The 14,994-nt window shown below is 40.1% G+C and overlaps 1 protein-coding gene across 4 annotated transcripts in view; it reads right to left on the bottom strand.

Annotated features, from left to right (window-relative positions):
• c11h1orf112 (chromosome 11 C1orf112 homolog) overlaps positions 1-14,994 on the bottom strand; it is a 58,623-nt gene that overhangs the window by 16,323 nt on the left and 27,306 nt on the right. For all 4 annotated transcript variants that reach the window (XM_043699473.1, XM_043699475.1, XM_043699474.1 and 1 more), the window contains exons 12-18: positions 14,624-14,753; positions 10,398-10,584; positions 8,922-9,004; positions 8,615-8,666; positions 6,628-6,717; positions 3,664-3,849; positions 1,756-1,878 (exon numbers count right to left, since the gene is read on the bottom strand). In XM_043699473.1, the coding sequence (XP_043555408.1) occupies positions 1,756-1,878; positions 3,664-3,849; positions 6,628-6,717; positions 8,615-8,666; positions 8,922-9,004; positions 10,398-10,584; positions 14,624-14,753 (851 nt within the window). The remainder of the gene's footprint in view (positions 1-1,755; positions 1,879-3,663; positions 3,850-6,627; positions 6,718-8,614; positions 8,667-8,921; positions 9,005-10,397; positions 10,585-14,623; positions 14,754-14,994) is intronic.

The following is a 14,994-nucleotide window of genomic DNA, read 5'->3' as shown; positions in this document are numbered from 1 at the left end:
CATTGCCACTCCCTCACCACCTGAAGCCTGGAGGAAGAACGCCTCATCTTCCGCCTTGAGACTCTTCAACCCCATGGCATCAATGTGGACATCACCAATATCCTCATTCTCCACCCCCCACCTTACCGCAGTTCCAACCTTCCAGCTCAGCACGTTGATTTTCCTGCTCCTCGGATGCTGCCTGACCTGCTGTGCTTTTCCAGTACCACTCTAATTTAGACTTGGCTCATATCCCTCCAATCCCTTCCTATTCATATATCCATCCAGATGCTGTTTAAATGTTGCAATTTGTACCAGCCTCCACCACTTCCTCTGGCAGCTCATTCCATACACGCACCACCCTCTGTGTGAAAAAGTTGCCCCTTAGGTCCCTTTTATATCTTTTCCCTCTCACCCTAAAACCAATGCTCTCTATTTCTGGACTCCCCTAAGACAGGGAAAAGACCTGGTCTATTTATCCTATCCATGCACCTCATGATTTTATAAACCATTATGAGGCCACCCCTCAGTCTTCGACGCTCCAGGGGGGAAAACAGCCTGAGTCTATTCAGCCTCTCCCTATCACTCAAATCCTCCAACCCTTGCAACATCCTTGCAAATCTTTTCTGAACGCTTTCAAGTTTCACAAAATCCTTAGGATAGGAAGGTGATCAGAATTGCATGCCATTCCAAAAGTGGCCTAACCAACGTCCTGTAAAGCTGCAACATGACCTCCCAACTAAAGACTAAAAAGGTTGTTAATAGTGGAGTAAAAGAAAGAAATGTAAAATAGGTGTAAATATAATTGTGAAAGGGAGGGAAAATGTCCTCTGTATGAACAGCAAAGTCAACAAGGCACAAACAAGACAAGGGTATGGTTGGGAGGTGGAAGACAACATATTATAAGAAAAATAGATAACAGACATAGTGCAATCAACTTCTGAAGCTTTTGAATTCAAATATCAAATCCTCAAAGCTGCAAAGTGCCGAAGCAGAAAATGTGGTATTGTTCCTCCAAATTGCTTTGTGTTTTGTGTAGAAAGGCTTATCATGTGAGCATGACAATTTACTGAAATGACAAGGAACTGGGAGGTCAGGATCATTCCTATGGACAGAGCAGTGGTGTTCTGCAAAGTAGTCACCCACTCTGCATCTGGTCTCGCCAAAGTAATTAAGATCGTGTTGTGAACAGTGAATGCAGTAGATAGATTGAAAGAACTACAAGATTGTACGGCTTTGGACTGTATGGAGGGAGGAGGTGAATGGGCAAGTTGCGATTGTATGGTAAGGTGCTTTGGGGGAGTGAGAAAGTATTCGGAATGATGGATCAAGATGTCATGGAGAAAGCAGTTGCTGCAGAATGCTGAAAGTGGAGGGGAGGAAAAGGTGTGTTTGGTGGTGGCATTCTGCTGGAGGTGATAAAAGTTACTGATGACACTTCTGTGGAGGAGAAAGACGTGCTGTGTAAAAAGACAGGACATTCTAGTTATAACAAAGGAATCAAGAATTTCAATTTTATCATTACTGGTGGTATCTTAAATAGTTTAACAGTACATGTACAGCCAGTTCAATTATTGTACTAAGCCATTCTAGCTGAATCAGGACTGGCTCAGATAAATATGGATCAGATAAATATACTACTATCGAAGGTCATGCTGCTTAACAACAGTTGTATTTTCTGGTCACATGATCAAATGTGCAAGCAATGCAGTATTCTACACATTTTAGCAATGTTTGTAGATGAAAACATCTGGTTCATTTTAACTGCCTGCTCACCTGTTCCACAGTGAGGACTGACCACATTGGACCAAGTACTTCTGTGATCAATAATTGCAACTCTGAAGTCAAGGCTTCCCCATCGGCATGACACACAGCGACCATAGCAGCAAGTGCAACATTCTGACAAAACAGAAAACCGCTTATGACCAATGAATTGTTTATCATAATTAAGCAGACAAAATATCTGGCTGTTATTGTTGATTTACATCAAAATTAAAAAAAAAACTTCAGCAGTCACAGGCTAGTAAATTAAACAACATTGATATGAAAAAATACAATTTCATTATGAAAAACAAACATTTCCAGAAAAGTAGAGAGATGTGAATGCTGTTATGTTATGCTTTGGACTTTTGATTTGGCTATTCTAAATTGGACTCTAGTTTCAATTGAATATTATAATTTATCTTTTCAAAGTTGCCTATAGTACTACCAGTAGTTCTGTTGGCTGGTTGATCCCCTGGTGAAGGTTTTGCAAAAAATATTCATTTGATTGTACAGAACTTGAATACTACTGAAAAGAGAGTTAAGTTGCAGATGCTTTACATCTTGCAATCGTCAGGACAAAAGGTATGAACATCAAATTTCAAATAATCAAATAGTTTATATTCCTGATGAAAGAGGTTGATTGCTTGTTAAGTCAACACTGAACAGATAGGTTGTTACCATGAAGAAAGCAATGAAAAACTATAGGCTCCAGATTAATCAAAAAAAGGTGAAAAAGGTAATTTTTGTTTTTAATAAGCACCATGCATTGAAATTGATTCTCTGCAAACTAATTGTGCCTTCTTCTAATTACTTGAGAGCTTGGGGGGAAATTAGTTTCCTGTTATGGCAATGTCTCAGCTAGTCTTGAAGTAATATCTGTTCTGAATGTTTGAAATTTGACATCTTGCAATTACTTAGTCAAAAATAAGACAAAAAGCTGTGGCAACGTTTTTCTTTTTAGCAGTAAATGAAAATTGAGAACACATGCACGTTCTGAAGAGGAGTACACTGGACTTGAAACAATAACTCTATTTCCCTCTCCACTTATGTAACCAGACCTGCTGAGTTTTTCCAGCACAGTGTTTTTATTTTTGCTTTTTGTGGGACTGGAATGGGCAACCCCACTCCTAAAAGTGTGCTGTCTACTTTGGGAGAATATTAATGTGCACTAGGTACTACATTCTATGATTTATATTTTGGCAAAGTAAATTAACATCACTGAATCTGTGACAAAGTTGCAACATATAACAACATCAATGATGCAGAACAAGGAAATCTATTTGTTGTATAGTGCTAATTACCTTTGAGGTTTGGCATCTCAAGGGCTCCAGGGCTGTACCAGTTAAAGTTTACTGATAGTTAGAGGGGATGCATTCATTTTGCACATTTCCCCAACCCGATAAGAATCTTGTGTTGCTGGGTGGGTGAGTGGCTGCTGAAATCAAAGTTTGTCATTTTTGTTTGTGTCAGGTAAATCCCAGTTTAAGCTGGCCAAAGTTGCAGCTCAAATGCAGAACTACATGTCCAATATAGGAGATGATGTAGGCTTGCTGGTTAGTTGTATTTTGCTTCAGCAAGTAGATGGTGAACTACTCCAAAGATCCCACCCCTATCAAGTCCCTGCTCTGACCCCAAGTTCTGAGTGTGGCAGTAACATCTTATAAGTTGAGATGGATCACTGGAGTGGAAACAGACTCCTCTGTCTTGGTGGGGAGGGGAGAGGGTTTAAAGAGATGGTGGAACATAAGATTCATTCTGCTACTGGGGGGAGCAAAGACTGGAATAGACCATCCATACTCCTAAAAGTGCACTGTTTCAGGAAGATATTCTAAGAGTACTGCTTTCACCTATGATGTAGAGCAAGGGAATCTATTGTTCTATCTTTGTTAATCTCAAATGAAATTAATCATTGTTTCTTACCACTTGTTCCAATTCTCCCAAGGTATGCTTGCTACTCTGCCACTTTAGGCACTGATCAACCGCTGTCCTGATGATGTCAGAAGTGACAGGTTTCTGAAGGTCAGCAGGGAGAGCTTTAACACTAACTTGCCACCATATCAATAAGTTGCTAGGGTCCTTAGGAGAAAATGTGTCTGTAAATAGAGCCTGTAAACAGAGTGAAATGAGATTGATGGCTCAAATGAAAGTGCATTATCACCATCCAGCAAGTATTTTAAGCTACTCCTCAGATATGCATTAGCTGACAAGCGAAGGACAAAAAAAAACTTTGACCAACCATTTATGAACAAGTCTCAGCCTGGAAAGCAAATTCTTAATTTAATATGCTAAAAGAGAACAGGAAAATATTAAACAGCTCATAAAAATTGAGTTTGCCTTTTGAATTCTGAAAGCTTTTCCTTTTCTTCACGCACCACTATCCTGAAACCTTCATCAAGCAGTAACTCTGTGATATCTATTTGTTGTTTACGCTGTCCATTGCTCACGTTAGGAACTGATGGTATGTACGAGTAGAATGTATGATCACAGAAAACATCTCAACCAATTATCATTCATTTAGGGTAAAGAAAAAAGTTTAAAAATTCATTCATGGAACATGACTATCACTTGATAAGGCTAGTATTTATTCAATCGATAATTGCCTTATTAAGACTGTAGTGAGTACTTTCTGTACTTTGTTAGACTCCCTGTAAATTAAAAGCAAAATGTGGTAGAAACTAAGTGGATCTGGCAGCATCTAGGGAAACAGAGAAACAGAGTCAATGGTTTAATTTAATGAATAACCTTTCTTTGGAACCAAGGCTATGTAATGTAAACACAGTACACCCAGAGTGTTGCTAAAGGAGTCCCAAGATTTTGACCCATCAACAGTGATATACTTACAGGTCAGGATGTTCTGTGACTTGGAGGAGAATGTATTCTTATGTGTTTGTTGTTCCTGTTCTGCTAGATCATGAAGGTTATGGCTTTGGATACTACTGACAGAAGTGCATTAGTAAGGTGCAGTATTGCACTGTGTAGGACATTAATTTCTTTTATCACGAGTGCACCGTGGAAACAATGTTTGAAGTGGCAAATGTAGAAAAAAGTGTAGGCTACGTTCCTTAGGGACGGTTGCCTCTCTGCAGATGAGAGCATTTCTAGGATTCCATCAGAAAATAGAAGTGCCTCATTATTTGTGAGAAAATACACTTCTAGATCAGAATCTAAAGACGTTTGTGCATATCCCTGTGATTTGTACATTGGGTGGACAGTTGGGTTGGATGGGAAAATGAAAGTTATTGACATCTTTGCTAACTCATTTACATGTAGCTGCAGAGAGAGTTTTTGGTTCTTAACTCTACCAACAAAATTGATGCTGGCGTACTTCAAAGTAGAACTCTAGCACTTGCTTAACTCGTTAAAACCTCTTGGTCGCACATGTGCAATTACTTATTTGCAACCCTTCCAAATGTAGAACTTTCAGTCTAGAGTCATAATTTCATGTTCCTATTTACTTTATACTACAGGTTGGCACTGCTCTAAGTACTGTCCTACAGTCAGAATCTGGCCGTTCCATTAGCAGACACTATGGTTACTTCACAGTTGTGTAGTAAAACCAGTAGAACTTTTCTGTACAACAATAACCCATTAAACTGTCATTTACTCATACAATTTCATTGTCTCAAACAAATTCATACACACTCACCTCATTCACTTTCTGTTACCCATACTAACACACTCTCTCACACTCGAAGGGGAAAGAGCCATTTTCAGCCAGGCTGCAATGGGGACTGGACCTCAGGTGGAAGACAGGGCAAAGGAGCCATTTGTAACCATGTTGAACTCACAATCAGAACAAACTCCAGCAGCCTCTCAGTCATACCATCTTTCATGCTCACTCACTCCCCTCATATCCTTGTCTCACACCTTCTATCACATATTTACTCTCTCCCTCCACCACATATTAGATTAGATTAGATTACTTACAGTGTGGACACAGGCCCTTCGGCCCAACAAGTCCACACCGACCCGCCGAAGCACAACCCACCCATACCCCTACATTTACCCCTTACCTAACACTACGGGCAATTTAGCATGGCCAATTCACCTGACCTGCACATCTTTGGATGGTGGGAGGAAACCGGAGCACCCGGAGGAAACCCACGCAGACACGGGGAGAACGTGCAAACTCCACACAGTCAGTCACGTGAGGCGGGAATTGAACCCAGGTCTCTGGCGCTGTGAGGTAGCAGTGCTAACCACTGTGCCACATTCTCTCATCCTCTCTCTTCGACATACACTCTCACTTATTCACATTCTTCCTCTCTCACTCTCGGTCACAAATACTCACTCTTAGTCTCCCTCTTTCTCTGTCTCACACATGCAGGGGGAAGGAGCCATTATCAGCCAAGCTACAGTGAAGAGTGAACCTTAAGGACAAGGCAGGGTGAAAGGAGCCATGCCCATGTTAAACTCACCTGTTAGAAAAGTCTTCAGTAGTTTTTGACAGAACTGTCCACAACTCAAATCAGATAATATAGAAAGAACTTCACAGATTCTGGCACTTCCTAATGGTCTAATCTTTGCAATTGTTCACAATAACAACACTAGTTAGGTTGTTTGGCCTGTCAATGGGGGTGTTCTGCAGCAGATTGGCAGTTTTGGTTACTGGCCATCCCTGTGATGGAGTATTCAGCAGAGCCACTCTGTGATGCAACCTCTGTCCATCATCGTCGTCGTCGTCATCATCATAGATTGGAAGTCATGACCCACAGTTTGGGAAGTCCTGCATTGAACTATTTAATTCTAAGCTGAGTACTTTACAGCTATAGATAGCATTATATCAGTTCAAAGCTCATCTCAATTTGTCAGCAAGATCCACTGAGATAAATGCATCTGCCAAAATCCAGTATTATTTCCAGCCCTGCCCTCTTAAAGACTAACCTGGTGGTTTGCTGCCATGAGAAAAAACATACGACGGAGCAGTAAGGATAGATGGGACAGCTGGTAACACTCTCCAGAACAAGATTTTACCTGAAATTTAAAGTATGATACAACATCAGTAAATTACAAAATGCACGAAACTAGGATACGGTTCTTCTAAAGTAAAGACTTGCTTGCTATTTACAATACAGATGAAACAGAACCACATATTTTTCGCAAAACATAAATACAGCATAGATGCAGCTGTTATATAATCTCAAACAACCTTAAACTTTCTCTTTATGTGTCTGGACCTACAGTATAAATCTATCCATAATATAGTTAATTCATAACAGTGGATTAAATTAATATAAAAGAAAACTCATTATCTTTGGAAGGGAAAAACTGATGGATCTTTAATCAATGATAACTTTAGCAAACATCTAGCTAAAAAGAAAATCGAAACAAATGTAGATCAGATTCCCTAAAGTGTGTAAACAGGCCCTTTGGCCCAACAAGTCCACAGTGACCTTCCGAAGAGTAACCCACCTCGACCCATTTCCCTCTGGCTAATGTATCCAACACTATGAGCAATTTAACATGGCCACTTCACCTGACCTGCACATTTTTGGACTGTGGGATGAAACCGGACCACATGGAGGAAACCTATGCAGACACAGGGATAATGTGCAAACTCAACACAGAATAGTCGCCCGAGGCTGGAATTAAACCCAGGTCCTTGGCACTGTGAGGTAGCAGTGCTAACCACTGAGCTACCATGCCACTCCAACATGAATTTCAAAAGGACCAATTGACAAAGTTTGATAAGATGAGGAAATGCACTATACACAGCCTTTTGAAAAGTCCTTATCATATGAAGTTGCTGGGGAAGAATAAATGATGTGAAATTAGGGAGAGCAACACATGAATTAAAAATTTGGTTTGAAAATTGGAGAAAACTAAGTTTCAATTAAATGCCAAATAGTTGGAAGTGACTTATTGTATTCCACGTATCACTTCTGTGTATATTATCGATTTGAATATTAGCCTAATTGCTAACATTTTACCATGTCATGTTTTATTAAGATCTGTATGGATTTTTTGTTTTACAATGAAACAGACAAAATTTAAAGTTTGAATGTGAGGATGTATTTTGGCTAAAAATAAACAGCTGTCATGGTACTGAATGAAGATAGGCCTGATGCTCTAAATGGAGATTTAGATTCACAGATTATTAAAAACACATCAGGTGATAAGTTAACATGAAATCTTAAATGAAACCTTAAAGAAGACTTCAGATAAACTATCATGGACAGTAACATGTTTCAAATACACAAGGGATACATGCACATTCAGTAGAGTGGTGCCTGGTATGAGGAAATGTACATACAAATAAAGTGTGAAAAATAAATCCGTTGTTCATTAAAATACCACAGATTATGGGTGAAGTATTAAATGTACTTAAAATTCTGAAAGGATGGCCCAGAGTAGCTATAAGTAGTTCATTTTCAATAGCTGTAGAGTCACAAATAGAAGGTCTTAGCTTATACTTAAGTTTTTACATTTTTAGAACAGAGGGCAGGAAAAAACTTATTTTATATTGAATATTATGAAACTATAAAATTCCTATCCAAGGTTAGTAATTCATGCAGAAATAGTCAACATGCAAAATTAGTTTTGAAAGTGCGATGTGGAAAAAGAGGTTGAAGAGATATTGAAACAGGGTAGGTAAATGGGATTAGAATTATTTGGTCACTTAACAACATAGAAATTGGTCGATGATAAAGATCAAGGCCCATCATTTTTACCATGTCAGTAATGCATGCTATAACAATTATGGAGTTGTTGACTAATAAGGAGCAATTATTTTCAAAAGCCGAGAAACAAGGCAAGGCAGTTTTTAAATAAATCAGATCTTCATTTGGATGGTTTGGCACTTTCAGTTTTCGTTGTCTCCCTAAAAACTGTAATGACAGACATGGCTACATTTAAACATGATTTTGCTTACCAACTGGGCTATGAGAGACACATGATGGGCACAAAGTTCAGCACTTCCATAACTGCAAATGAAAACATAGTATAAGATACTTCAGTAGAGGATATGACTATCAAAAAATAAGCCTAATCATTCAGCTTTCAATGAATGAATTTACATCCCCAAAATAGTTGTATAACACTATTCACAATGTACATTAACTCATTGAATTTAAACCCATGTCAGCATTTTTAAAACATTTATTTGCCACTATCAAAAAGGTATAGGCTAAAAGACTTATGCAGATCACACATTATATTTAATTTTGCTCAATACCTACCGTGCAAGAAAACACCATGCATCTGCAGCCAGTAATGCAGTTAACATATGAGGATTGAGTACAGCATCCAATAAAGCATACTCCTGTCATAAACAGCACAGATTTGAAATAAAAACGATATAAATTTAAATTGAAGCTAATTATGGTGTACTAAAATATTTAACTGCAAAGATATTTTCTATAATAATAACTATTCTCAATACTTCAAAATCAGGTTAAATTGGTTTGTCACAGCATGAACATGCAGTTATTTGTATGCTTTTGTACAACTATAAATTTACTATCTCAAATTTTGCAGACATGAAGAGCAAGAAGAAAAATATTTTAAACAAAGGAATACAAAACCAGTAGGAATCAAGACTAACTGAAAAATCACCAGATAAAAGATTGTAAGAGATTGTAGCAAAAAACACCTGGGTCCAGATGTTCTGATGGCAAGATAATTGTTGCAAGAGCATGGACAACCGTGCATTTTGAGACCATTGAGAAGTCCTGATGCAGCTGACCCTTGGGTATTATTCTTGATGCTAAAGCCTCTCATGGGAAGGTACCTGCCACCTGGAAGCCTTCAAAAATGTTCCCAGCTCTGACCCAGAATCAGGGACACCAGAGGATTCTAACTGATTTAGCTCAAATGTTATGCAGGAAAAGTTAGTGGAACTAAAAACTGCTTAGACTCCGCGCTATTAAAGTGGCCTAGTCCCTGACTCACCACTAACCAGCACCCCACAAATCCCTATTCCCTTGCCCCACCCCCTAATACGTCTGTCACTCTCCCACATCCCACCAAGCCTCATTTAGAACCAAAAAATCTTAAGTCCAGACCAAAAACCCTTCAGACTCCCCAAGGACCAACACCGTCCAACAAATTCTCCACAACAATCCCCAAGATAACCCACCCCAATTAGGTCAACTCATCAGTCAACTTCCATCCAACATCCCCCCCACCCCACTCAATTTGGAGCACTTATCTACTTACCTGGCAGGCTATACTCTCACTCAGGTGGCATCACAGCCCCCTCACCCAGCTGGCATTATCAGCCCTTTTACTTAGCTTACACAACACCTTTCCTTAATGGATGTGAAGTTGATGTTAGCACCTATAAATCGGAATTACTGCAGGAATTTTCAATGCTGATAAACATCACTGCTGGCTACATGGAAACTCCAATAACTCAACCAAAGACTTCTATATTTTTGATCCTGATCTTACCATCAGGACCAAAGACATAAATGAATACTAAAGTTCATATTAACCACCATGCTAATGATTTCTGGTATGCTTTGTAAATGATGGTACTACGCTACCATATATAGCAGCAGCTCGTGGAAATACACTTCATCTTCATTTTGTAACGGATCTTGTGAATAATTCTTAGTACTTTTTTTCGCAAAAGGAGAATACAAGGAAAGAAAATTTTCTTCAAAATAGCTCAAAGAATGGAATGCTTACTTTAAGTCAAAGTTCACACTTACCAAATCTGGAAAAAGAGAAGCTGGAAGAGACGTGATAAAGGAGCACAGATGAGTGCATACATATTCATAAAGGCTGATATTTTTTAGAGCCTGTCCATTACTCATTACTCCTGGCAACTGCACTGGCAAAGAAAGCTCTGCATAGCATCGGTGGAAGTTATGAAACAGTACATGGACCAAAGGTAACCTAAGGACAAATAAAGAGATAAAAGGTAGGTGCAAATGTCTGTTTCTTGCTGAAAAACATCTGTCATCCTTTGTTATTCCCAGTACAAATTATGTCAGCCTTGACAGTCCTCTGTGGTAAAGAATTCCACAGATTCATACCGTCCGCAAAGAAATTCTTCATCATGCTGCCTCACAGCGCCAGAGACCTGGGTTCATTTCCTACCTCAGGCGATGGTCTAGGTGGAGTTTGCACGTTCTCCCCGTGTCTGCCTGGGTTTCCTCCGGTTTCCTCCCACAGTCCAAAAATGTGCAGGTTAGGTGAATTGGCCATGCTAAATTGCCCATAGTGTTAGGTGAACGGGTAAATGTAAGGGAATGGGTCTGGGTGGGTTGCACTTCGGCGGGTCGGTGTGGACTTGTTGGGCCAAAGGGCCTGTTTCCACACTGTAATCTAATCTAATCTAATCTAATCTAATCTAATCTATTTTAAATTTGCAAACCCTTATTCTGAGATTATGCCCCTTAACCTTAAATTCTCCCATAGCAGGAAACGAACTTTCTGCCATTACACTTTAAAGTCCCCAAATAATCTCCTGTTTCAATACGATTGCCTCTCATTCTTCTAAATTCCAATAAGTACATACTGAACTGCTCACTGAGGCTCAGTCCTGCCACTCAGCCCCTGACTTCATTCCAGCCTTGGTCCAAACATAGTCAAGAGAGCTGAATTCCAGAGATGAGGTGATATTGACTGCACTTAACATCAAAGCCACATTTTACTGAGTGTGGTATCAAGGATGAAAATGTGTTGCTGGAAAAGCGCAGCAGGTCAGGCAGCATCCAAGGAGCAGGAGAATCGACGTTTCGGGCATGAGCCCTTCTTCAGGCCTGAAGAAGGGCTCATGCCCGAAATGTCGATTCTCCTGCTCCTTGGATGCTGCCTGACCTGCTGCGCTTTTTCAGCAATACATTTTCAGCTCTGATCTCCAGCATCTGCAGTCCTCACTTTCTCCTATGGTACCAAGGAGCCATATCAAAACTGTAGTCAATGGAAATCTAGGGAAAACTCTCCACTGGTTAGAGTCATACCTGGCACAAAGATAGTTGAGGCTGGAGTCAGTCCTCTCAGCTCCAGGAGTTCCTTAGAGAGTACTCCAGGCCAAACCATCTTCAGCTGCTCAACCTTTACAGATAATTGCGCTATTGCACCCTTTGTGACATATTGAAGCAGTCCATGCCCAAATGCAATACTGAAGTGGAGGTGCGGTGTTGGACTGGGGTGTACCAAGTTAAAAATCACACAGCACCAAGTTATACTACAAAAGGTTTATTTGGACTATAAGCTGGTGTTGTATGATTTTTAACCAAATGCAATATGACCTGGCAAATTCCAGGCTTGGGTTGATAGTTGGCAACTAATATTCACACCACACAAATGCCAGGTATAACCATCTCCAACAAGAGAGAATCTAACTGTCGCCCCCTTGACGTTGAATTCCTCCGCCATCAACATCCTGGGGGTAACCAGAAGGTGAACTGGACCAATCCTTTAAGTACTGTGGCTGCAACAGCAGGTCAGAGGCTGGAAGTTTCACAGTGAATAATTCAGCTTCTTAAAAATTCATTTGTAGGAGGAGGCCATCACCAGCTAGGTGAGCATCTCTATTGCCCATCCCTAATTACCTAGAAGGCAGTTAAGAGTCAACCACATTGCCAAGGGTCTGGAGTTACATGAAGGCCAAGTAAAGATGGCAGTTTCATACCCTAAAAGGACACTAATGAACTAGGTGGATTTTTCCTACAATCAATATGGTTATCATTAGACTCCTAATTCCAGATTTTTAAAAAAAATTCCAATTCCACCATCTGCCATGATGAGATTTGAAATTGGATCCCCAGAACATTACCTGGCTCAATGGATTAATAATCTAGGTTAATACCACTAGGCCATTTTCTCCCAATTCCTCAAACCTGTTCACCATCTACAAGGTACAAATCAGGAGTGTGATGGAATGCTCACCACTTGCCTGGTTGACTGCAGCTCCAGAAACTCAAGAAGCTTCACACTATCCAAGACAAGTAGTCTGCTTGACTGGTTACAGATGTGGTGCCACATTCATTCTCTCCACCACCAATACTCAGGTGAAGCAGTGTGCAAGACATACTACAGAAATTCATCCAGCTCCTTTGACAGCACCTTCCAAACTCATGTCCATGATCATATAGAAGGCCAAGATCAGTAGATATCTGGGAACACCACCACTTCCAAGTTGCTCACCATCCAGGGGTGGCACGGTGGCTCAGTGGTTAGCACTGCAGCCTCACAGCAGCAGGGTCCCAGGTTTGATTCCAGCCTCGGGCGACTGTCTGTGTGGAGTTTGCACATTCTCCCCGTGTCTGCGTGGGTTTCCTCTGGGTGCTCCGGTTTCCTCCCACAGGTTCAAGGATGTGCAGGTCAGGTGAATTGGCCATACTAAATTGTCCCATAGTGATTGGTGCATTAGTCAGCAGGAAGTGGGTCTGGTGGGTTGCTCTTCAGAGGGTCGGTGGAGACTGGTTGGGCCGAAGGGCCTGTTTCCACACTGTAGGGAATCTAATCTAATCTTGAAATGCATTACAGTTCCTTCAGTTTCCTTAGGTCAGTATACTGCAACTCCTTCCCTAATGGCATTGTAGGTGTACCTACGCCAAACTGATTGCAGGAGTTCAAGAAGGCAGTATACTTTCTCAAGGGCAACTAGGGTTGGAATAAAATGCTGGTTTTGCTACCGATACCCACATCCTGGGAGTGAATGAGAAAAGCCAAGTCAAGGAAATAAATTGAACAGCAATGCTTGCTATTCTATTACAGATAATAAGTCGTACAAAATCAAATACAGAAAGGGAATTGGAAATTTCCAGCACAATACCTTGTGAGTCTAGGCATGAGATCAAGAAAATAGGAGCTGCCCAATATGGGTGGAAATAGGTTAATACATTGGAGTGCCACATATGCCACTCACTATGATAATGTCATGTGGACTTGTAGTAGTAGTGGGACGTACAGTGTAGGATCTCGAGGCAGTGAGACTGAATATCTGGTTCTACTCAAAGTCTCTGTAACGATATCTATAATTTCAATGTGACCTGTAACTAGTTGCCAACATGTGAAAAATTACATCTTGTTAACTACAGCAAACCTTTCTAGTTTCTCTACCATATTAGAACAAGCAGACCCTATAGTTTCCTACACTTAAAGAGGATAATGGAAGCAATGCTCATCAATAGCAACAGTTTAAACAGCATAGTGAGCTGGCTTATGCATACAAAAGGAAGCATTGGTGCTAGCATTAGTATATTCGCCTCACAGTATCCTACTGTAATCCCAAATGAAAGCTTTCTGCCACCAACACAACTGAGCAATGTCAAGCACAATTTCAGTGCTGGTGTGATACTCGCTAGGCAAGCTGTATGTCCCAACAAATCTGCACTGCACTGCTTAATCAAACAACATGTTTCCTTCAGCTGTTCACAACAGGAAGAGTACAGACCATTCTCAGCCAGCCTATGTTTGAAAAACCCAAAACATCTTCTCTTTGACGTGATTCCATGACTGGGATGCACTTGCTTTACAATTCTGACTTTGGAATATATGAACAACAAACTTAAAATAATCAGTTGAGCTCATAAAAAAGCTCACTCATGCTTGCTAGAAGTCACATAACATTCATAAACAAGCCCTATTCTTCACAAATAAAATGAATATGTTCAAGTGCCATACCATTTTTGAATTATCCAGGAGGTTGAGGAGGGAAAGAGATTAGCAGATGAAATAATTTGCAATTCATGTATTGCTCAGTTCCACACCATATTGCATAATGATCCAGTAGGCTACTGAAACTTAATTCATGAATGAAAATATGTGGAGTGAGAGAGGATTATGTTAGACTTACAGCATAAAGTCTTGTACAACAGGTTGCCATTAGAGGTTTATTCAATTATCATCCAGTACTTTCTACTGGAACCAAACAACTAAGCATGGTTGCGTTTGAAAATATTCATGCAGTGGTGGCCCTTACCTTGGCTTTTCCTCTGAAAACTGGCTGCCAGAACACCAAAGACTTTGAATCTCACAGGACTGCGAGGAAAGTTTGCCTATTATATTAATCAGCAGCAAACATTGTGGAAGGGCCAGCTCCAAACTGAAATCTTAATATGAATGAGAGAGATATTGAGCAAAGTTCCATCACAAAGGCCACAGTTGGCTGAATCAAACATTTCATTACTAATTAAACGAGATATTAAAAATCTGTTGCACCAAAATTCAAATTGACAAGTACAATTGATTAATTAAAATAATTGTTCTGTTTTAATTGATAACCACTATTAAATGCCTTCGTCTGGAGGTTCACTGAAGATGTTACCTAATATGGTGACGAAATATCTGAAA

Source organism: Chiloscyllium plagiosum, chromosome 11 (genome assembly GCF_004010195.1).
Source record: "Chiloscyllium plagiosum isolate BGI_BamShark_2017 chromosome 11, ASM401019v2, whole genome shotgun sequence".
Taxonomy (NCBI): Eukaryota; Metazoa; Chordata; class Chondrichthyes; order Orectolobiformes; family Hemiscylliidae; genus Chiloscyllium; species Chiloscyllium plagiosum.
Note: the sequence above shows the minus strand (reverse complement) of the source record. Positions and strands in the feature narration are given on the sequence as shown.